Source organism: Lissotriton vulgaris, chromosome 11, assembly GCF_964263255.1.
Source record: "Lissotriton vulgaris chromosome 11, aLisVul1.2, whole genome shotgun sequence".
NCBI classification, from domain to species: Eukaryota; Metazoa; Chordata; class Amphibia; order Caudata; family Salamandridae; genus Lissotriton; species Lissotriton vulgaris.
In genome coordinates this window covers 138,655,732-138,680,187 of record NC_141699.1, presented here as the reverse complement: position 1 = coordinate 138,680,187, position 24,456 = coordinate 138,655,732, and the positions used below count along the sequence as shown (strand labels likewise).

Genomic DNA, 24,456 nt, shown 5'->3' with positions numbered 1-24,456 from the left:
GGTGGTTTCATGAGCTGTGTTAGAACAGTACTAAGCTGCCAAGGGACTAGAGGGTGTTGAATCGGGGGAAACACTCTGAAAAGCCCTTTGAGAAATTCTTTTATCAGTCTTTGCGACCATAGCGATGGTTGGTTAGGAACCCTTCTATATCTTAAAATCGCTGCTAGGTGTACCTTAGTGACGCATGAGATAGACCTGCTTTGGCCAGATGCAAAAGGTACGGGAGGATTTGCTCTGGAGAAGCAGTAAAGGGATGTAGAGCTTGAGATGCACACCACTGGCAAAATCTCTTCCATTTTGCTGTATATGTTTTATTTGTTGAAAGTGCCTGAGATTGTGTAAGTATATCCCGGCATTCTTGAGAAATATTTAGGGATTGGAATTCAAGTTTGTGAGGTTCCAGGCTGACAAGTTCAGCTATGTCAAATTTGGGTGGAGAATTTGTCCGTTGTTCATAGAGATCAGATCCTGAGATAGTGGAAATTGAATTCTGGGGGCCAATGACAACTGGAGAAGCTCAGAGAACCAGGCTTGTCTCGGCCATGCGGGGGCTATCAGAAAAAGTGGCATGGCTGTGGTTTAATTTTCCGAAGCACTCTCGATATCAGAGGGAATGGAGGAAATGCGTAAGCGAACATTCCTGTCCAACGTAGATGCAGTGCGTTGCCCCATGATCCTGCCTGAGCGAACCTGCTTGCAAAGTGCTTGCATTTTGAGTTGTGTTGGTTTGCGAACAGATCTAACGATGGGGTGTTCCACAGACGAAACACTCTTAGGAGCTTATTTTGAGCTAGCTCCCACTCGTGAGAAACACTGGCTGATCTGCTCAGGATATCTCCCCTTGTGTTGTGTATCCCTGGAACATGCTGGACTTGAAGGGAGATGTTGTGAAGCAGTAGCCATCTCCAAATCTCCTGTGCTTGTTTTAACAGGAGCTTTGACCTTGTAGCACAAGTTACGACTTGTGTAACGATATATCTGTAAGAGACATTAGTTAGTGATAGATTCCTTACCTTAGAATATCCCCAGGCGTCAGACTGGATCCGCAAACTTTTTGCGTAGCAATACCCCTGCGCGTCGGTAGGCGTCGTCTGCGGCTCCGCGTCCGTCGTCGGCGTCGTTAGCGCCGGAATGACGTCGTCGGAGTACTTAGACGCCGCCCATGCGCGCTGACGTCAGTTCTGATACACAGCTTTTCCGCGCCAGATACGCAGAGCCATGATAGAACCAACACTGGTGCCATGAAACTAGGGCCCTGAAAGTGGATGACCTTAACCCTAGATATCGGTTCGCAGAACGGGGAGGATGGGTGGGTCGGTAAGGAATCTATCACTAACTAATGTCTCTTACAGATATATCGTTACACAAGTAGTAACTTGTGCATCTGAAAGAGACAAGTTAGTGATAGATTCCTTACCTTAGAATAGATACCCCAGCAATACCAACCCCGGTGGTGGGTCTGCGAACCAATATCACACCAGAAAGTCCTGGAGGACGGAACGGCCAAAGAAGCCATCCCTCCGGACTTGGCTGTCCAGGCAGTAGTGTCTTGCGAACGTGTGCAGCGAGGCCCACGTCGCTGCCTGGCAAATGTCCTGTAAGGGGACTCCTCGGCCAAGGGCAGTTGTTGTCGCCGTGGCACGAGTGGAATGAGCCCGCAATCCAGCAGGGGGCTCCTTTTTCGCCATAGAGTAACATGCTTGAATACAGAAGATGATCCACCGCGAAATGGTCCTTTTGTGTACTGCCTTTCCCTTCTTCGCGCCCACGTAACCAACAAAGAGTTGGTCATCCACCCGGAATTGGCGTGTGCGATCTAGGTAATAGGAGAGCGCACGTTTTGGATCCAGACGGTGGAGCCTCTCTTCCTCTTTCGAAGGATGGGGAGGCGGAAAGAAGGTGGGCAAAGTAATGGACTGCCCGATGTGGAAGGCCGTGACAACCTTTGGCAGAAAGGAAGGTCGTGTACGCAACACCACCTTGTCCGGATGAACAGATAGGAAAGGTGGAGTAGAAGAAAGAGCCTGGAGCTCACTCACCATCCTGGCAGAGGTGATGGCGACCAAGAAAGCAGTCTTCGATGTGAGAAGATGGAGAGGACAGTTATGGAGCGGCTCAGAGGGAGCACACATCAGATAAGTGAGAACAAGATTCAAGTCCCAATGGGGCATCACGAAGGGAACAGGAGGGAACATGTGTGTGATGCCCTTCAGAAATCTATTTACAATGGGGGACTTGAATAAGGAAAAAGCTTATCCGTCAAAGGAGCGAGCTCAGAAAATCTTAAATCTGGCATCAAATCTGCAATTAAATAAGTGCACTTCAGTGAGAATTTACAAGTCCTTGTTGGGGATGATGTCTTCCTGTATCCCCTTATTTCCCAATCTGCAAGAGCTTCTAGACAAGCAATAGATTCAATCTCAAGGATCCTTCCACAATCGGTTTACCATCACTCCTCAGATTCAAGACGCCCTGTCATGGTGGAGGATCAGAAAACATTTAACAAAAGTCCTGCTATTCGAGCCTCAACGTCCCAGTTACGTTATGATGACAGATGCATCGCTTCAAGGTTGGGGAGCGCATCTCCAAGACCTTGAAATACAGGCACATTGGTCCAACCACGAAGCTCAACTTCGTATCAACCTGTTGGAGCTAAAAACAGTGTTTTTGGGGGTTGCAGGCATTCCTCCCCAGAATACACGATTCTACAGGACGGACAGTTGAACGACAATGTTCTACCTATCAAAACAATGAGGATCTGAAAGAGACACGTTAGTGATAGATTCCTTACCTTAGAATATCCCCAGGCGTCAGACTGGATCCGGAAACTTTTTGCGTAGCAATACCCCTGCGCGTCGGTAGGCGTCGTCTGCGGCTCCGCGTCCGTCGTCGGCGTCGTTAGCGCCGGAATGACGTCGGAGTACTTAGACGCCGCCCATGCGCACTGACGTCAGTTCTTCTTTTTTCCGCGCCAGCTAGCGCAGATCCGGAGAAGCTCTACCCCCCAGTCATTTTTTGACTGAACTTTTTGATCTTTTGATCACTCTTTTCTTCGAGTCTTCGACTCTATCGGTGCCGGTAGGGATGCCCGGGTTCAAGCCCTGCTCGAAGTGCGATCGACTGATGTCGGTCACGGACCCCCATCGCCGGTGCCTGAAGGGCTTAGGCCTCGACCATGACGATCGAACCTGCTCCGCTCCAAGTCCCGGTCCCAGTCCCACGGGAGGTCGAGGGACAGGTCGCGAGGTCGGAGTCATCGGAGCTCCGGGAGTGGACACCGGTTGTCAGGTTCCAAGTCCTCAGGTAAGAGGCATGAGAGGTCGGAGCGACGTCATCGTTCCTCCGACTCACCCCGACGCTCGCACGATGCGGCCGGGGGCTCGGGCGACACCGCCCACGCGGCTCCGCGGGAGTCGCAAGCGTCGCCGCCTGCCCCACACCTTCGGGTCCCTGGGCACGGCGCGACGCCAGAGGAGATCGAGCGGTACCTCATGGCCATGAGGTCCCTCCCTCCCTCCTCAGTCGGGTTCCATGGCTCCTTCGGGCTCATCGGCCCCAACCGGAGGTCCTAGCGGGTCGGGTGCTTCGGCTCCGATGCCGCCGGGTGCTTCGGCCCCGACGCCGCCGGCGACTTCGGTCTCGGCGCCGCAGGATCTCACCGGATCCGCTTCCGGATCCGGGTCGTCGCCGGTCAACCTTACGACCTCACCGGCGCCGGCCCCACGGGTGTCGCTCCCGACGCCCGTTGTGGACGCCGTCCCCAATGTCTCCTTCGGTCCAACTCTGGCGCCGGAAGGGTGCCGCTGGGCGCCGATTCCGTCGGCCTTTGGAGATTTTTATCTCCACGAGGAGGCCCTGTCTACTAATCCTGGTTTACAGGACACAGGTGACGAGGAGGATTGGGAGGGGTCCGAGGACCCTCTGGCACTGGATTGCCAGTCTCAACAGGACTGGACATATGAGCTTGTGGAGGCCAGTGGTCTTGACACTTCGCCAGACACTAGATTTAGCTCCCCTCCGACTGTGGCTTCGGAGGCGGGCTCTACATATAGTGTAGTGTTGACGAAGGCAGCTAAGGCCTTAAACCTTAAGCTCCCCGTCGCGGCCGTGAGGACTAACCTCCTCACCGAGGTCCTCAAACCGCAGTCAAGCTCCAGTGAGCCTCTGCTGCCGTTCAATGAGGCCTTGCGTGACGTTCTTGTGGGCACTTGGCCCAAGCCCGCCACAGGTCCGCCTGTGGATAGGAACGTGGCCAGAGGCTACCGCCCGGCCCCGGGCGACCCATGCTTTTTGTCCACCCACCCCACCCCCGAGAGTCTGGTCATCCAGGCCTCCAACTCCCAGACCGCATTACCGTCGGCCCCGACCGACAGGGAATCCAAGAGATACGAACAGTTCGGGAAGACTGTGTTCTTGTCTGTTAGCTTAGGGCTGCGGTCTGCGGTCTGTGAATACCGCCTGTCTCTTGGGCCGCTACACCCACACTCTGTGGGACACGGTTGCGGAGGTGCTGCCACAATGCCCGGAGGAGGTCCAGGCTAAACTCGCCCAAGCCCTTGCGGAAGGGCGAGATGCAGCACGTTTTTCTATCCGGTGTGGACTGGACACAACGGACTCACTGGGCAGGGCGATGGCAACGACTGTGGCGGATCGACGCCACGCCTGGTTGAGGTCCGCCAACTTCTCGGCCGATGTCCAGGCCACACTCCTGGACATGCCGTTTGATGGCCGTCGCCTCTTCGGCGACAAGGCAGACCATGCGCTAGAACGTTTCAAGGACTCCAGGGCTACGGCCAAGTCCTTGGGCCTCTCGGCCCCACACCAGCAATCGGGTGCTTTTCGCTCCTTTCGTGGCCTCGGAAGGGGCGCCCCCACACGTGCTGCCAGCCACGCGCCGCAGAATGTCCAACAGCGCGGTGGCGGCCGTGGAAACCGCCGTGGCGGCGGTCGGGGACAACGGCGAGGCCAGTCCACACCTCCCTCCACAGCACCCGCCTCAAAACCTTCCTAGTCCGAGTTTTCAGGCCCATGTGACGCCTGTGGGAGGCAGGGTTCGCCATCACCTCTCCCACTGGCGCACTATCACGTCGGACAGGTGGGTGCGGCAGATCGTCCGAAGGGGCTACTCTCTCCCCTTCGAGGCGACTCCTCCATCCATGCCACCGCAATGCCACCGCGTGTCGGGGGATCACTTGCAACTTCTGCAAGGGGAAGTCACGGCCCTCTTGGCCAAGGGGGCCATCGAGCGCGTTCCTGGGCCAGAAGTAGGGTGTGGATGTTACTCCCACTACTTTCTGGTACCCAAGAAGGGCAAAGGGGGCCTACGCCCTATCTTGGACCTACGGAACGTCAACGGCTTCCTCCGGAAGGAGAAGTTCAAGATGCTGACTTTGGCTCAGGTCCTAGCTGCCCTGGACCCGGAAGACTGGCTGGTAGCGTTGGACTTGCAGGACGCTTATTTCCACATCCCCGTCCTGCCGGCCCACCGGCGTTACCTGCGGTTCACGGTAGACCAAGAGCACTTTCAGTTTACCGTGCTCCCCTTCGGCCTTACCAGCGCCCCACGGGTGTTCACGAAGGTGATGGGAGTGGTCGCAGCTCATCTGCGCAGGTTAGGGGTACCAGTCTTTCCCTACCTAGACGACTGGTTGTTGAAGGCGGGCTCGCCCCAGACAGTCGTCAGCCACCTCCAGACTACGGGCGACCTCCTGCACTTGCTGGGGTTCTCCATCAATGTGCCGCAGTCACACCTGTGTCCCTCTCAGAAGCTCCTCTTCATCGGAGCGGTTCTCGACTCGGCGCAGTTTCGGGTTTACCCACCCGAACGGCGGGTTCAGGATATACAGGCTCTGATTCCCATCTTTCAGCCGTTATCCCGAGTCTCGGTCAGGTTGATGCTGCGGCTTCTGGGGCTGATGGCCTCCTGCATCCTTCTGGTGCATCACGCCAGGTGGCGGATGCGGGCTCTGCAGTGGGACCTGAAGTTTCAGTGGGCCCAGCATCAGGGCAACCTGTCCGATCATGTCTTGATCTCGGAGGGCACTGCGAAAGAACTGCAGTGGTGGCTCACGGACGCGACTGGGTCAGTGGCAGATCCCTCTCGCTACCCCACCCGGAGCACGTGGTTGTGACGGACGCGTCCCTCCAGGGCTGGGGAGGCCACATGGGAGAGGCGGAGATCAGAGGCCTCTGGTGTCCGGCGGAGTCCCGGCTCCATATCAACATGTTGGAGCTGCGGGCGATTCGTCTAGCACTGAAGGCATTCCTCCCCTCTGTCCGGGGGAGTGTAGTGAAAGTGTTCACCGACAACACCACCGCCAAGTGGTACTGCAACAAACAAGGCGGGTGGGGTCGTGGACCCTGTGCCAGGAGGCTCTGCGCCTCTGGCAATGGCTGGAACAGCAGGGCGTGACCCTGGTGGTTCAACACCTGGCAGGCTCTCTGAATGCCAGGGCAGACAAACTCAGCCGTCGGTGCATGATGGATCACGAATGGCGTCTGAACTCGGACGTGGCGCAAGGTCTCTTTCAGCAATGGGGAGAGCCTTGGTTAGATCTATTCGCCACCGAAGAGAACGCGCAATGTCATCAGTTCTGCGCGTTGGAATTTCCAAGGCAGCACTCGCTCGGAGACGCTTTTTGTCGCGAGTGGAGTTGCGGTCTATTTTACGCCTTTCCGCCTATACCACTTCTGCCCAGAGTGCTGAAGAAGATCAGGCGCGACCGGGCTCAGGTTATCACCTGTGTCCTGTAAACCAGGATTAGTAGACAGGGCCTCCTCGTGGAGATAAAAATCTCCAAAGGCCGACGGAATCGGTGCCCAGCGGCGCCCTTCCGGCGCCAGAGTTGGACCGAAGGTGTCATTGGGGACGGCGTCCACAACGGGCGTCGGGAGCGACACCCATGGGGCCGGCGCCGGTGAGGTCGTAAGGTTGACCGGCGACGACCCGGATCCGGAAGCGGATCCGGTGAGATCCTGCGGCGCCGAGACCGAAGTCGCCGGCGGCGTCGGGGCCGAAGCACCCGGCGGCGTCGGAGCCGAAGCACCCGACCCGCTAGGACCTCCGGTCGGGGCCGATGAGCCCGAAGGAGCCATGGAACCCGACTGAGGAGGGAGGGAGGGACCTGATGGCCATGAGGTACCGCTCGATCTCCTCTGGCGTCGCGCCGTGCCCAGGGACCCGAAGGTGTGGGGCAGGCGGCGACGCTTGCGACTCCTGCGGAGCCGCGTGGGCGGTGTCGTCCGAGCCCCCGGCCGCATCGTGCGAGCGTCGGGGTGGGTCGGAGGAACGATGACGTCGCTCCGACCTCTCATGCCTCTTACCTGAGGACTTGGAACCTGACGACCGGTGTCCACTCCCGGAGCTCCGATGACTCCGACCTCGCGACCTGTCCCTCGACCTCCCGTGGGACCGGGACCGGGACTTGGAGCGGAGCAGGTTCGATCGTCATGGTCGAGGCCTAAGCACTTCAGGCACCGGCGATGGGGGTCCGTGACCGACATCAGTCGATCGCACTTCGAGCAGGGCTTGAACCCGGGCATCCCTACCGGCACCGATAGAGTCGAAGACTCGAAGAAAAGAGTGATCAAAAGATCAAAAAGTTCAGTCAAAAAATGACTGGGGGTAGAGCTTCTCCGGATCTGCGCTAGCTGGTGCGGAAAAAAGAAGAACTGATGTCAGCGCGCTTGGGCGGCGTCTAAGTACTCCGACGACGTCATTCCGGCGCTAACGACGCCGACGACTGACGCGGAGCCGCAGACGACGCCTACCGACGCGCAGGGGTATTGCTATGCAAAAAGTTTCCGGATCCAGTCTGACGCCTGGGGATATTCTAAGGTAAGGAATCTATCACTAACGTGTCTCATTCAGATCCTCATTGTTTTGATAGGTAGAACATTGTCGTTCAACTGTCCGTCCTGTAGAATCGTGTATTCTGGGGAGGAATGCCTGCAACCCCCAAAAACACTGTTTTTAGCTCCAACAGGTTGATACGAAGTTGAGCTTCGTGGTTGGACCAATGTGCCTGTATTTCAAGGTCTTGGAGATGCGCTCCCCAACCTTGAAGCGATGCATCTGTCATCATAACGTAACTGGGACGTTGAGGCTCGAATAGCAGGACTTTTGTTAAATGTTTTCTGATCCTCCACCATGACAGGGCGTCTTGAATCTGAGGAGTGATGGTAAACCGATTGTGGAAGGATCCTTGAGATTGAATCTATTGCTTGTCTAGAAGCTCTTGCAGAGGCCTCATGTGCAATCGGCAATTGGGAAATAAGGGGATACAGGAAGACATCATCCCCAACAAGGACTTGTAAATTCTCACTGAAGTGCACTTATTTAATTGCAGATTTGATGCCAGATTTAAGATTTTCTGAGCTCGCTCCTTTGACGGATAAGCTTTTGCTTCCTTTGTGCGAAGCATGGCTCCTAGGAATTGAAGGGATTGTGACGGAATAAGGGACAACTTTTCCAAGTTGATTCGAAGACCCAGGCAATGAAAGAGATCCATGCAGCATTACAGGGAGTTCAAAACTTCCTTGTAAGGTGAACATTTTATGAGCCATTCGTCCAGATATGGAAAAATCTGATGACCCTGTAGCCTCAGGTGTGCTGCTACCGGCGCCATGCACTTCGTGAAGACCCTGGGTGCCGAGTTTAGCCCAAAGGGCAAGACTTTGAATTGGTAGTGGTGCCCGCCACTACAAAACGCATATATTTCCTGTGATTTATGTGAATCGGAATGTGGAAATAGGCATCTAAGAGGCCCAGGGATGTCATGATGTCTCCTTTGTGTAACAGCAGGAGTATTTCTTGAAGGGATAGCATATGAAAGGGGATCTTCTTGATGAATTGGTTCAGACCTCGGAGGTCCATTACCTGCCTCCATTTTGATGTCTGCTTTTTCTCTATCAGAAAGAAATGTGAGTAAAATCCTTTCCGTCACTGAGGAAACTGAACTTCCTCTATTGACCCTTTTACTATAAGAGATAATAATTCTGTTTTGAGAGCTGACAGATGTTGTTGCTGTCTGAACAGGTGGTTGATTTGGGGGCTTCTGTATAAATTCCAGGATATGGCCTTGATGAATCACATCCAGTACCCATCTGTCTGTTGTTATAGACAGCCATTGCTGAGAAAAGAGAGAAAGTGAATGGTTGTTGTTGATGTCTGACCAGGTGGCGGGCACCTTGAGAAAGTCACTGTCTATTGGATTGCTGCGCTTTTCCTCTCGCAGCGTTCTTTCCACTCGATTGCTGGTGATAAGAGGAGTTTGAGGAACAATACTGTTTGGTTGTTTGACTACTGGAGATACCCTTGCTGACTATAAGGTTGGTACCTGTTGGACTGGTAAGAAGACCTTTGATTGTATTGGCCTCTAGAACCTCTCTTCCGAAAGAACTGGAATCTGCCCTGTTGAAGAGACCCCAACGCTCATGCTGTGTCAGTGTCAGCCTTAAATCCCTAGAAAGCATAGTCTATACGGTCTGAATGAAGTGGCTTTATGCCATCTTGGTCTTCGGAGAGCTACCGCGCCCGCCATTTGTCTAAACGCTACTGGTGAAATATCCATAGCAATATCGATGGATTCAGAGGCCTCCCTAGCCTAGTCTTGTAAAATGGCGGCTGCTTCTTTTTTGTCATCTGGTAGGTGAGCCAACAATGGCGCTATATCTGACTACATTTGCCTGTAATAGCGACTAATCAGAGCTAGAGCGTTTGCAGCTCTAATGGAAGCCGCTACCATCACCGCAAAACGCTTCCCCACGGCGTCCATTCGTCTTCCTTCTTTGTCGGAGGGCTACAGGAGTTGAGACAGGATTTTTGGATTGCCTCTGAGCCGCTTGCATCACTACTGATTCTGGACACGGATGCCCAATCAAGCATGCAGGAGAAGACTCAGGTGCGCAATATTTTTTCTCTATTCTGGGCACCGAAGCTGCCACCGAGCCTGGAGTTTTCAAGATTTTCAAGCCTTCATCCCAGATATGATCAATAATGGGAATTGATCTCATAGACTTCCTTGACTCTTCTTTGAAGTCGTATAGGAAACACTCTGCTTGTTGTACTGGAAGCGGAAGCTCAAATCTTTGAGGCTTTTTCCATAATGTCATGGAATCCTCCAATTTCTTGTGGTGGAGAGTTTGCTGTTGATGGAGATGGCGTCGTAGGCAACATATATTGAGCCCATTTAATTCCTACAAGAGTATCTTGAAGAAGTCCCCATTCTTCTGGGTGGTCTTCTCCATCACTCTTTGTGAAGTCATCCCTTATTGTAATAAGTGGAGGAGATCGCATCTTTTGCTCAGTAGGTGTAGGTTGAACTACCGGAACTTGGGCAGGAGCGCTTGAAGTATTTGAGGCAGGAGCGGTCGCTTCAGGAAAACGACGATAATAGTAGTTGATCATGTGACTTAAGTCAGTCACCAGAGAAACAGGCATCAGGTTGGCTCTTCCCTCTCTTCAGGATGCGGTTCCTCTTCCTCCTCATTCTCATATGATTGTTGGAATGACTCATACCTTTTGGATTCAGACACTGGGCAATTTTGGAAAGAGTAAACCTCTTGGCACTCCTCTTCATCAGTGTTCTGACTCTTAATCTGTAGCTGAGAAGGACTGTAAGCTACACCCATTGATTCTTCATCCTCCGATTCCTGTAAATCCAGCAGATTTGATGGAGGAAGGGGAGAAATCTTCCTCCAGGTACTAAATTCCGTAGTTTTCTTGACTGTCGACGAATGAAAAGACCTTACAGATATTAAAGATTTCGACTTTGGTGATGTAAAAGTCGTAGTCGACGGAGCTCCTGTCGTCGATGCTCCCATCGACGGAGCCGTGGTCGACGAGGTTGTAGTCAATGGTGTTGTCGTAGATATTGTAATAGTCAACAAAGTCGTCGTCAACGTCTTCACAGGAACAGGCGCCGGAGACGCCACAGATTCCGTCGACGGAGCTGAAGACACTACTCTTGACTCTGAGGATTTCTTCAGAGGAGTATGAGGGAGAGAAGACTAAGATGTTTCTTTTCCCTTCGTTTTTTCCTTTTTAGGATCCACTGTTTCCTCTGAAGCAGATGACTTCCTCTTTTTTGAAGCTTGGCTAGTAGATTCCTCCTCTGAGTCTGAACCTGAGGTGGCCTTCTTTTTCTGAAGCCACAACAGTAAGGGTGCCTCTCTGTCCCTTAAAGTCTTAGCTGAAAAGGTCCTGCAGTGTTTGTAGTCCTTAGCTACATTTTTGTGATGAAGACAAACCAAACAGTCTTTGTGGGGGTCTTCATAATAAAGCCTGGCTTTCCCACAAGATCTGCAGGGCCTGAAAAGCCTCTTTTTAGAGCTTTCAGACATATTTGGATACTAGATGTAAAACAGTACCTTAAATCAAGCAGAAAAATTGCAGTTGGAAAGGTCAAAAGTTCACTCCGGAACAAAACTGAGCAAGGAGACTCCTCACACGAAGGCGGTTGGAAATCTGAGGTATGATGGCTCTGCTGGGGAGTGTGATGTCAGGGCTGGCAGGTGATTGGCTGAGTTTTAGACCAAATATTGATGAGGTTTGGTTACCAAATAATGTGATTCCCTATGGGATTTTCTATGCAGTTTTTCTAGTACTGCTGTGGTCATTCTGTTACCGTGAGACTCCCACCATGACGACAGGGAAGATTCAATCATGTAAATCTATGAAAGATTCAATACTGGAGAACTGTAATTACACACACTAAAATATTAAAAATAAAAATTGCAGTGACGGTGGATTTATATATTTTTTACATTATTTATAAAATAATGCAATATATTTTAATTATATATTTACCACATATTTATCTGAAAGTTAATGTGCTCTAATATTTTATTTTACTAATTCTAGGGTAAATATAATTATTTCAATTTTATTTTACAATAAACTATTTTTAATATTATAAAAAATGAATAAACTTGATCCATTTTTCTTATACTTTACCATAGAAATATCTCTGCCATGGTGACCAAGATCTGCACCTACGTGTGAAAAGTTACTAGGAGAAACATTACACTTTTACATTCAGTCTTAGATTTCTTCACCCCCTGAACTGAGGGGGTTGAGACATGCAAGGCTACACAAGTGTAAATCTATATTCTGAAATGGAGAAAAAATACAGACTTACAACAAGGTGCAAGAGTGGATTAACATGTGAGTAAATCTATGAATGCAAATATACCTTTATGAATCGGGCCATTTGTGGCCCTAGTTTCCAGCAGTACAAGCTGTGGGCTGTGCATATCGATCCTACGACCGCAGAAAACCAGGAAGGTGGTATTTACGGCAGTAAAGATGGGCAATAAAGGTTTTCAGGGGATCAGTGAGGTGGCTTTGGGTAACTCTGAATTACACTCGTAGATCAGTGTAGCTTTGTGGGTATTCGCAAACATTCACAATGGCTTTGCCATCCTAAATAGGTACCTAGCAATACTTGTGAAATGTTGTAAAGTGCAAGACTCACCTCCATAACTTCAAGGATAAGGGCTTCTCCTCATGGAAGAAATGGCGTACTGTTATGAAGAGATGCACAGTGTTGCATTGTAATCTGAATGGATTTGCAGTGCACCAGGGACTATTTTACAACTGAAAAGTACTCTGAACCATCACACTTTAAATGATTTATCTCATACATGCAACGTATACAGATAACAATTGTTTGCGAGGGAACTGATGTCTGTCCTGCGTGTCTTGCATGCCCTTTTTGTTTGCTCAGATTATGCCCATCCCCCTAGAACTTGGCTGTCACCCACCTGTAGGCTCTTAGGCGTGCACAGCCACTCTGCCACTCTTTGAGACTGAATTGTAGTCTAATTCATGCCATTTCGATAGCCAGGTTCTTCGGTTTCATGTGGATACTTCGAAGAAAGGTAAGCCTCTCCTCTTAACTTCATGTTGGCCTCTGTGTCATACTTTTGTTTTTACACCTCGAGTGTCAGCACACAAATGGCCTTCTTTGTACCTATTTGTATTTTGTATATGCTAGATATTTTATCGTGTTGAATTAATTCTGGTGTTTATTTGATATGAATTATGAACCTTTCTTATGCTGAAATTTATTGTTTTACTTATTTGTTGTTTTTATATCCGTACCTGTACTTTTATGGCCTTGGCAGACGAAATATCGTTATTTGATTGACTGATAACAATAGTTTTTTTTTCTTTTGCAGCAGGCTTTTTTAATAAGTCAGGACTTAAACTGCAAGCCAGACCTATTTGCTTTGTCAAGGCCTGTTTAACACCTGTTGCCCATATTTACTGATTTCACCAATCAGAAAACTTTGTAGGTTTCTTTTGTAGGGTCACATGATCACAAAGATTAGCTACTGCGAGGTCGAGAAGATCTCTGTACATATTGTCATAATCAGAAACCCCAGTTCAGGGCACGGTTTGCAGTAGATATTGGACATAAGGCTTATATTACTGCTGGTTTGACTGCCACCTGCGCTGGTATTTTAAGGGGTGGCAATGATTCAAAGGAAGAATGTAACCTTGTGAAGCAGGTTTATGAGGTGACACGTCACAGCGTACCTTCTAAATCATCGCGAGAAATGAACTGAAGTTTTTTTCTGGGACTCCGTCCTTGAAATGACGGTGGAGAATTATGCAGATCATCCACGAGTACATCAAATCTGTTGCAGAGGAAATAAAAAAAAAACAATATGAAAAGGTGACATTAAGCTACTAGCAAAGGTATTTATTTAACCACAGATTCCCAGTAATGAAAATGTTACCTGTAACCAAAGTTTTGGGGTCCGAGGATATTTTTGATTCACATTCTCCGCCTCAATACTTCATCTGTTTATTTGACTAAGGGTTTTAAGCGGCTACAATAGACCAACTAGGTATGACTCAAGATGTGTTCGGCCCACAGCCCAAAGACTATGCCTTCCGGTTGTTTTTACCAGCCGAGGACCTGATTACGAGTGGAGGTGGCATTCATCACACATGATAAATAATGATCCCACCTATTACAAGATGTTGGGAATAACATGCAGATTTGTATGTTTAACACATCAAAATCTGCATGATAAAGTAAAAACCAAAATGTTTACCCCCACTAACTTTTGGCAGGTTGAGTTATTGAACAAATACGACAATTATCAGTTCCATTAAATAAATAATAACTTAAAATTTCAAACAAGGTGTAAAGAATAGGGTTTACCCTTGGGCCGGAATATACTGACCACCTCGTAATCAGGGCCATAGTGTTCAGAAGCATAATATTTATTTTATTTATCATTTATTTAGTCACTTGATATCAAATCATATCAGGTGTTTGTTTAGCGCAACTACTCACCAGTAAGGGTCTAAAGGTGCTGGGGGTGTGGGGGAGGGTCGCAGGTTCCAGTCCACCAAGAAGGGGGTCTGTCGAAGAGCCAGGTTTTGAGGTTTCTTGCGAAGATGAGGAGCGATGTTATCTGTCTGAGGTGGAGCGGAAGGTCGTTCCAGACACTGGCTGCGCGGAAGGAGATGGTTCCCGATCTGGTATTTCTAGTGCGGGGGACCACGGCGTAGGAGAGCTGGCTGATCGTAGGGTCCTTTGGGGTGCGTGGAATTTGAGTCTGCTGTTCAGGTATGCTGGTACGGTGTCGTGGAGGGCCTTGTGAGCTTAGGTTAGCATCTTGATGGTGACTCTAGCTTCGGTGGGGAGCCAGTGGAGTGTGCACAGGTGCTGGGAGATGTGGAAGTGGCTTGGCAGGACTGAGGACCAGTGTTTATTCTGGCATAACGTGCTTTGCCGTAGTCGAGCCTGCTGGTGACCAGGGTGTGAGTGACAGTCTTTCTGCGTTTGAGGGGGATCCATTTGAAGGTCTTACGCAGGAGGCGGAGGGCGTGAAAGCAGGAGAACGAGATAGTTGATCTGGCGGTCCATTTTGAGCTCTGAGTCCAGGATGATTCCCAGGTTGCGTGCGTGGTCCGTGGGCTTCCGAGGGCAGGGGGCCACCAGGTCATCCAGGCGTCTGGGCCCATGATGAGTACTTCCGGCTGAGGGAGTATCCCTGGGGCACTCCGCAGGTGGTAGGTGTAGGGTCTGACCTGCTGCGTTCTGCCGGAGAGGAAGGAGCAGATCCAGTCGAGGGACTTGTCTTGGATCCCTGCTTCGCGGAGTCTGCATATTAGGGTGCGGTGAGAGACTGTGTCGAACGCCGCTGAGAGGTCGAGGAGGATGAGGGCTGCTGTTTCTCCTTTGTCCAGAAAGGTACGGATGTTGTCTGTTGCGGCAAGGAGGGCTGTTTCCGTACTGTGTTTTTTTCTGAAGCCGGATTGGGAGGAGTCGAGGATGTGGCTGTTGATGGCTTTCTCGATGATTTTCGCTGGGAACGGGAGCAGGGAGATGGGTCTGTAGATTTTGAGGTCAGTGGGTCCGCCAAGGGATTCTTCAGGAGGGGGATGATCTCAGCGTGTTTCCAGTCGTCCGGGAATGAGGCGGTTGCCAGGGAGCAGTTGATGGTGTGGCAGAGCATGGGTGTGATGGTGTCGGCGGCTCTGTTGAAAATGTGGTGGGGGCAGGGGTCCGTGGGGGCCCTGGAGTGGATTGACTTCATCGTCTTCAGTGTGTCTTCGGTGGTGAAGGCTGTGCAGTTGTCGATCGCTGGCTTCAGGGTGTCGGGGTGGTTGGTGAGGGTTCAGTGTGTTGGTTGTCTTCTTAGAAGTTGCCATAGATGCTCTTGATTTTGTGGTGGAAAAAGGTGCTGAGTTTGTCGCAGAGGTCTTGTGAGGGATGTCGGTGGACTCGCTGGTGGGTTTGGCAAACTCCTTGATGATGTTGAAGATGTTGTTGAAGATGTTGATGATGATGTTGAAGATGATGTGTGCGAATTACTCCCGAAGGAGCATCTCGGTGCTGCGCTGCAGAAGAGAAGGAGAACATCTAAAATAGTCAAGTCTTAAGCCCCTTGTTGAAGGAAGGAAAGTCAGGGCAAGAGCGAAGGCCTAAAGGAAGCTCTTTCCCACTGTGAATCGCAGATTCTTTTAGTGCGGGCCTCCTATACCTGAGCAGAGGTCAGGCAAAATGATATCCTGCCCCCCACTGATGTGATTGGGAGGGAAGGAACAGTAGGTAGAGCCAGGAGGCCGCTATTGTCTCTTGGTATTGTCGCGTCCTTGACGGTTCTGACGTCCTCGCGGAGGTTGGCGAGAGTAAGACGCCGATTGTCCATGCCTTTGATTTGAATATTGAGTCTTATAAGATTGCGAAGACTGAGAGGAATATCTCTGTTGGGTGTTGCCTCTGTATAAAGAGAAACCTCTGCCACGAGCACCTTTAAATGGGACCTTATGGTAGTTGAGTGATCCCAAAGACTTCGCTGTGTCCGTATCCTTTTTTATATTCTGCAGGGTATCATCAACATGCTTACCAAAAAGCATCTCTCCATCAAATGGGAGGTCCAGGATCTTATTTTGGACCTCCTGACGAAACCAGGTGGCTATCAACCAACCTTGGCGACGAAGCACAGCTGACCCTGCCAATGCTCGAAAAGCCGTGGAAGCTATGTCCATAGCACAGTCGATAACTTCAGAGGATGATTTTTCTCCCTCCATCAGAACCCTCTTTGCCTCTTCTCTCGTTGAATCTGGCAGTTGTTCCACAAACTGCTCCATGTCACACCACATCTGGCGATCATATCTGCCTAGAATGTCGAGAGCATTTGCTGCACGAACCAGTAAGCTGGCCATGGAAAAAAACCTCTTCCCCACGTTATCCAGGCGCCTACCATCCTTGTCCGGAGGCGTAGTCAAAGGTGTTGATGGGTTCTTGGACTTAGTTTGAGCAGCCTGAAATATCACCGAATCAGGCTTCGGCTGCCCAAGAAGACAAGCTGGACTGCCATCTGGAGCCTTATACTTCTTTTCTAACCTGGGGAGATCCGGAATCACCGTGGCTGGATTTTGCATTATCTTCATACCTTCCTCCCACACATGCTCAATAATCGGAATGGATCTGACCGATCTTCTGTACTGATCTTTAAAGTCATACAGGAAGCATTCAGACTCTTCCTTCGAAATTGGTAGTCCAAACCTCTTTGCAACTCTCTCCATTAGGTTATGGAACACCCCTATATCGACTGGAGGAGAAATAGAAGTATCCCGACCAGTGGCGTCTGGATCTGGAAACCCACTATCTCCTTGATCCAAGTCTTGGTCCTGCAATGGATCAGTCAAGGGATCCACCTGTACCTCATCATCCGAAGAGGTATCTTGCTGAGTAGGAGAGGAGGGTCCGGGATCCGTGGTCCGGGAAAGGACCCTAGGAATGACCGTTGGTGGTGTGAGAGACACCACTTGTGAGGGAGAAAGTTCGACTACTTGTTGCGCCTGCGGCAACGCCTGAGGTGGAGGTTGCGTAGACTGCTTTGACTGATCCGAAGGAAACCTGTTCCTATAGTCCTGCAGCATCAACTGCAGGTCAGAAATTAAAGAGGCGGGCATAGCCACCATGTCCTGCCCTAAACCAGGCTGACGTAGTCCTTGTAGAATATATTGATGCATCCGTTGTTCACATTGCTCATAGTATTCCTCCGTGTCAGTCTCTTGTAATTTTACATTTAAGTCGGAGGGACTGTAAGCAGCCCCAAAACGGCCTTCATTGTCCTCATCCTCCTCCGAATCGTCATCCAGAAGCATTGTCGGCAGATCTGTCGAAACTCGTCGAGGAGACGTCATCTCAGGTGTAATTTTCATCCTCTGCAGAGGAAATTGCACTTTTTGACCCGTCGACGGCCTCGTTGACGGAGCCGTCGTCGACGGTGCGGAGATAGTCGGCGGTATTGTCGACGGAGTCGTCGACGGCATAGAAGACATCGTCGACGGAGTCTTGGTCGTCGTCGACGGGATGATCGTCGACGGGATGATCGTCGACGGTCTCGTAGATGAACTCGTTGTCATCACCATCATTGTCGTCGTCGACAGCAGCTTACCAGAAACCATCGTCGACGTTGAAGATGTTATCTTCGACGAACAAGGAACTTTGAACGACGACGTAGTCGTCGACGCTGAAACCGCTACCGACGACGAGCCCGTCGACGGAGCTAAGAAAGCAGCGGGAAGTTTCCCAGAAGTAATCGTCGTCGACGTACCTGATGTTTTTGTCGTCGACGGACGCTGTTTTCTCTCAGGCACGGTTCCTGCAGTCCCAGTAGAGTGTTTGTCAGTAGTCTTTTCCTTTCTGGACGGAGGAGAAGAGATAGAAACCTCCTTTTTGTCCTTAGAGGCTGTAAGTGATCCAGCAGCCTGTTCCTGCCTCTCCTTTTCACTTCCGTGAGGAGATTTAAGGGGACTAGCCCTCCCAGACCTGTCAGAGATATTATGAGGGGCCTTAGAAGGGGGCTCAGCTGAAGAAGAACCAGGAGGAGACCTACCCCTCTTCTTGGATCTGTGAGAGGAATCCAGAGATGTCGAATCCTCTTCATCTGATGAGAGAACCTCCTTCCGAGTCTTCATCTTCTGCAGCCAGGTCAAAAGCCGTCCCTCTCTGTCACGAAGTGTCTTAGTAGAGAAGGTTCTACAAATTTTGCAGTCTGTGGCCTTGTGGTCAGGATATAAGCAATAGATACAGCTTTCATGCTTATCTTCCACAAAAAGACACTTTTTTCCACAAGACGCACAGGACCTGAATAAGGCCTTCTCCTTGTCAGACATGTCCTGATTGAAGTTGAAAAACTTGAAGAAATAACAGTTTGAATGAGAAAAACTGAGCAGAGCTCAGTGGAGACTCCCTAGCACAACGTGCGGTAGAAAAATCTGAGGCTCTGAGCTCTCTCAGGAAGGTTCTATGGGGTGAGGCTGCTCTGATTGGTCCTGACAAAAGTTTGGTCTCTTTTGCACACAGAGGGTGATAGGATACAAAAGGAGATGAGGCCTAGGCCTATTTTTTCTCTTTTGTTTCCATGATTGTGATACTACCGAGGCTAACATTCCGACGACGGAGAATGATACAAAGCATGGGAATCTATGAAAGTTCCAATACTGGGGCAACCATATTGCTGCTAGCTGGAAGACATGATTCAGATCAGTGGATTGGGCTGAAAATATCCTTGCTTGTGTAAACAGAAGACAACGAACACGAGAAATAGCCCACAACAAGGTTTCCTTGGGTCCCCTCACAACATAGTCTCTCCAAAGCAATTACAATTTAATGAAGGTACAGAAAGCAGACCAGAAACACAGTGAAGTCAAGTTTCTGACTTGCACATCCACTGAGACTGCCAGTCTGTTTCCACCTTGTGCCCAAACACAACTGTCTATGAAAAATGCAACGAAATGGTTGAAGAGTGCTAGCTTTGTAAGTCAGAGAGCACCACAGAGAATGGTTCTGTAATTGAAAGCATTTAAGCGCAATGTAATGTTTATTACAATTGAACTGTACCGAAATGCAGAATTACTGTAAGGCAGCATTACTCCAAATGGCACAGTAGAAAATAACTATTATTTAAAAAAATATATTGATAACTCTTCCATGCTTCAACATGAGCTGCATGTTTTGGACTTCTTTACAGAAAGTGGGTAGGATCCAATGAACCCTCCATTATAGTTCTTCTGATTAACCAGTTTGATTAATGACAGGTCTCACACGACATAGGGTGACATTTAAGCTGCCGGATGATGAGGTAATGACAGCCAGCACAGACATCATCGAAGGAGGTGGGGAAGGGAGCAGCTAAACAATGAATGCGCTGACCTGAAAGACTGCGAATATGGTCGGATTGGACAAAGGAACGAGTCACAGGAATATCTCCCATGATATTACGGTCATCTGTCTTTTGGACTACCACTCTATTAAAGACTATGACGTTTGTAAAAAAAAAAAAAACAATATATGCTATACAGGAGGCTGAGGAACAACTATTTGCCCCCACTGGGGATAAGATTTGTAACAGTTCAGCTTCAGCAGCAGCCTCGTCGGAATCAGTCAGGTTTCCACCTGCTGCTTCTGCCACTTCAGGAGGTGAGTGGGTAGCATCTCAAAGTCACTGGCGCTCACGATTAAGGCCGTCAATTTCAGGAGGACCTTTAGAACATCATTCAGCATTGACCCAATGTTAAGAGGTTTGTAGCATTATGGGCATCACTCGATGTCAAGAGGGTTTGACGTTGGTGGGGTGAGTCTCCAATGTGTAGAGTGAGCCAGTGCCTTGACTAGAGAGGGATGGCCTTCAAATTACACACTTGGAAGTGGATTAAACATCCTACACCATTGTCTCGAACACCAGTGGATGATAGTGAACCGAGGATGACATCCAACCAGTCTTTCTTGTACATTTAAGCTCCCCTGAAAAGGCTCAGCCTCCTTCTAAATGCCCGATATTTGTAAATCTGCATTCTGTCTAACTTCGTCAGAAAGAGGATGTTGCAGCTGACAGAGGTGGACATATGGACAATTCGATATCTTTACCAGGCCACTTTCCAAGCCCCTCTGCAGGTTGAACTCGGACGAGAGACAGGGAGCCAGAGCTGTAAAGATGGTCACTTTGCAGATGGCACAAGACATCCAAGTCGACTAGTTGCAGATGGTACAGGTTTTCTTCTCAACATTCCAACATCTCCAGCATAACTTCACTCCAAACCATCAACGGTGCTCAATTGTTGATATTATCTAATTTAACAAACTGTCCAAAAGTTCAGACAGTAATGCTGGGGGTGACCACATTTGTAATAGTTTAAACAATCCAAATGTAGCTCTGGCCAGTGATTGTCTTGAAACTAGGTTTTTTTGAACCCATGATGGACCCTCTTGCAAATCCTTTGTGCGTCCTGTGAAGAGACAGCTAGAGAATAAATTCAGACCAGCAGATTCGCATCCGAAGTTCTTTAGAGAATTAGAACTAGCTGATGCTCTAGTGGTAGCTTCTGTAAAGAAAAGAAATCAATGCTATAAGTTCTACTCCTTTATGTGTGCCAGATAAAGAGAACAGAAGATGGGACTCTCAGGGCAAGAATGTTTGTCTGAAGTCCAGCATTGACAGAGCAGCTAGTTGTGCTGCACTTCTAAGCCGTTATGATAGGCCCCTCTTGGATTCTATGAAGCAGTTTCTGGAGTTTATCCCATGAGAGAAAAGAGAAGATTTCCTAGAAATCCTCAAGGAAGCAATGGTCACCTCAGACACTTTAAGCTGACCTAGCCACTGCTGACATCTGCCATGGTGTCTTCATCGGACGTTCATCTTGATTGAGGCTTAAATCTTTGACACAACATGCTCAGCAAAAAATGTTAGACACTCCATTTAGTGGCTCAGCTCTGTTTTATCCATGGGCCAGCAAGTAGATACAAATGATGAAAATTGAGGCCTATACCTAGAAGTCAGTGGGTTTCTTCAGGTCCACTTCAAGGTTTTCTTTGAAGTACAAACATGCTCATATACTTTTCTGGAAGTGTCAACTCCAGGGGCAATAGCAGGTGCAACTGCAGAACTTTCAGCAGCAGAAGAAATCTCATGAAAAAGGATCTGGTCAGCAGCATTCAACAGGCAGATGCTTTGCTACAAAAAGGACTTGATGTCTAATGGCCCAGTGCCATATTGACTGTGCCAGTGCCGACCGGGGAAACAAGTGATGCGAATGCAGTACATCACAGTGCAAAAACTGTATTGTGCGAATACGTAAGTAAAATGCTACAAGGGCCAATTGGACTGCTATTAGCCTCAATAAATTGATGTGATTTTTATGTTTTTGTGTCCAGGTACCCTGAAGCACAAGTTACTTACCTTCAGTAACGATATATCTGTAAGAAACAGTCGTTAGTGTTAGATTCCTTACCTTATAATATCCCCAGGCGTCAGACTGGATCCGGAAAGTTTTGTGTAGCAGTACCCCTGCGCGTCGGTAGGAGTCGTCTGCGGCTCCGCGTCCGTCGTCGGGATGACGTCGTCGGAGTACTTAGACGCCGCCCTCGCGCGCTGACTTCAGTTCCTATACACAGCTTTTCCACGCCAGGAACGCAGAGCCATGATAAAAACAGACACTGGTGCCATGAAACTAGGGCCCTCAAAGGGAATAACCTTAACCCTAGATATCGGTTAGCAGAACGGGGAGGATGGGTGAGGCGGTAAGGAATCTAGCACTAACAACTACTGTTTCTTACAGATGTATTGTTACCGAAGGTAAGTAACTTGTGCATCTGAAAGAAACAGGTTAGTGTTAGATTCCTTACTTTAGAATAGATACCCCAGCAATACCAACCCCGGTGGTGGGTCTGCGAACCAATGATCACACCAGAAAGTCCTGGAGAATGGAACGGCGAAAAAGCCATCTCTCTGGACTTGGCTGGCCAGGCAGTAGTGTCTAGTGAACGTGTGCAGAGAGGCCCACGTAGCTGCCTGACAGATGTCCTGCAAGGGCACTAGAGTGATGCTAGGGCAGAAGTAGCCACTGTGGCCCGAGTGGAATGGGCCCTCAGCCCAAGAGGAGGCTCCTTTTCAGCAAAGGAGTAGCATACCTTGATGCACAACACGACCCACCGAGAGATGGTCAGTTTGTGCACCGCCCGTCCCTTCTTAGCGCCCACGTAACCAACAAAGAGCTGGTCGTCCACCCGGAACTGTGGTGTGCGGTCCAGATAGAATGAGAGCGCACGCTTTGGGTCCAGACGGTGTCAAGTCAAGTCAAAGAATTTATATAGCGCACTACGTACCCAGAGGGTTTCAAGGCGCTTAGTGAGGGGAGGAGGATACCTTGTCAAATATCCACGTTTTAAGTTGCTTTCTGAATGCTAGGTGGTTCTGGGTAAGGCGAAGGTGAGTGGGGAGTGAGTTCCATGTTTTAGCGGCCAGGTATGAGAAGGATCTGCCTCCCATGGTGGTCTTGTTGATGCGAGGTACAGTGGCGAAGGCTTGGCTAGAAGAACGTAGTTGGCGGGAGGGGGTGTAGAAGGACAGTCGTGAGTTGAGGCATTCTGGTCCGATGTCGTAGAGTGATTTGTGTGCGTGGGTTAGCAGTCGGAAAGTGATCCTCTTATTGACGGGTAGCCAGTGGAGGTCTTTCAGGTGGCCAGAGATGTGTTCGTTGCGCGGGATGTCTAATATGATCCTGGCTGAGGCGTTTTGGATTCGTTGGAGTTTCTTCTGGAGTTTAGCGGTAGTGCCTCTCTTCCTCTTTCGAGGGATGCGGAGGCAGAAAGAAGGTGGGCAAGGTGATGGACTGCCCAATGTGGAAGGCTGTGACTACCTTGGGCAGGAAAGAGGGATGCGTTCTCAAGACAACTGTGTCCGGATGGACAGAAAGGAAAGGAAGTTTGGAAGAAAGAGCCTGGAGCTCACTCACTCTCCTGGCAGAGGTGATAGCAACCAGGAAGGCAGTCTTACGAGTGAGAAGATGAAGAGGGCAATTGTGAAGTGGCTCGAAAGGAGCGCACATCAAATAAGTAAGAACAAGGTTCAAGTCCCACTGAGGCATCACGAAAGTAACAGGAGGAAACATGCGAGTGATGCCCTTCAAGAATCTATTTACAAGAGGGGACTTAAAAAGAGAAGGCTGATCAGGTAGCCTTAAAAAGGCTGAAATGGCAGAGAGGTTTGATAGTGCCTAGAGTAGAGCCCTGCTGGGTAAGAGAAAGAAGAAAGAGGAGAACCTCTGAAAGGGGGGCAGAAAGGGGATCCTCAGCCTTTGCTGTGCACCATGCCACAAATTTGTTCCACCTGCGGGCGTATACCGATTTTGTGGAGGGACGCCTGGCTGCCAGAATCACATCACAGACCTCAGGAGGCAAGTCAAATGGCCTCAACTGTCGCCACTCAATCTCCACGCATGGAGGTGGAGACTGGACAGGTTCGGGTGGAGGACCGTCCCCTGCTGCTGTGACAGTAGGTCCTCCTGAAGAGGCAGACGAATCTGGGGATCGACTGACATGCTGAGTAGCTCAGGATACCAGTATCTTCGTGCCCAGTCCGGAGCCACAAGGATGTCTTGGGCCCGGTCGCACCTGATCTTCTTCAGCACTCTGGGCAGAAGTTGTATAGGCGTAAAGGCGTACAACAGAACGCAGCTCCACTCGTGACGAAAAGCGCCTCCGAGCGAGTGCCGCCTTGGAAATTCCAACGCGCAGAACTGATGACATTGCACGTTCTCTTCGGTGGCGAATAGATCTAACCAGGGCTCTCGCTGAAAGAGGCCTTGCAACACGTCCGAGTTCAGACGCCATTCGTGATCCATCATGCACCTGCGGCTGAGTTTGTCTGCCCTGGCGTTTAGGGAACCTGCCAGGTGTTGAACCACCAGGGTGACGCCGTGGTGTTCCAGCCATTGCCAGAGGCGCAGAGCCTCCTGACAAAGGGTCCACACCCCACCCCGCCCTATTTGTTGCAGTACCACATGTCCGTGAACACCTGCACTACACTTCCCCGGACAAAGGGAAGGAATGCCTTCAGTGTGAGTCGGATCGCCTGCAGCTCCAGAAGGTTGATATGGAGCCAGGACTCCCCTGGAGACCAGAGGCCTCTGATCTCCGC

At 49.9% G+C, this 24,456-nt stretch overlaps 1 protein-coding gene across 3 annotated transcripts in view; it reads right to left on the bottom strand.

Moving 5' to 3' along the window:
* Positions 1 to 24,456, bottom strand: part of MPHOSPH9 (M-phase phosphoprotein 9) — a 692,762-nt gene that overhangs the window by 62,152 nt on the left and 606,154 nt on the right. For all 3 annotated transcript variants that reach the window (XM_086942918.1, XM_086942920.1, XM_086942919.1), the window contains exon 21: positions 13,544 to 13,644. In XM_086942918.1, coding sequence (XP_086799044.1) covers positions 13,544 to 13,644 — 101 coding nt within the window. The remainder of the gene's footprint in view (positions 1 to 13,543; positions 13,645 to 24,456) is intronic.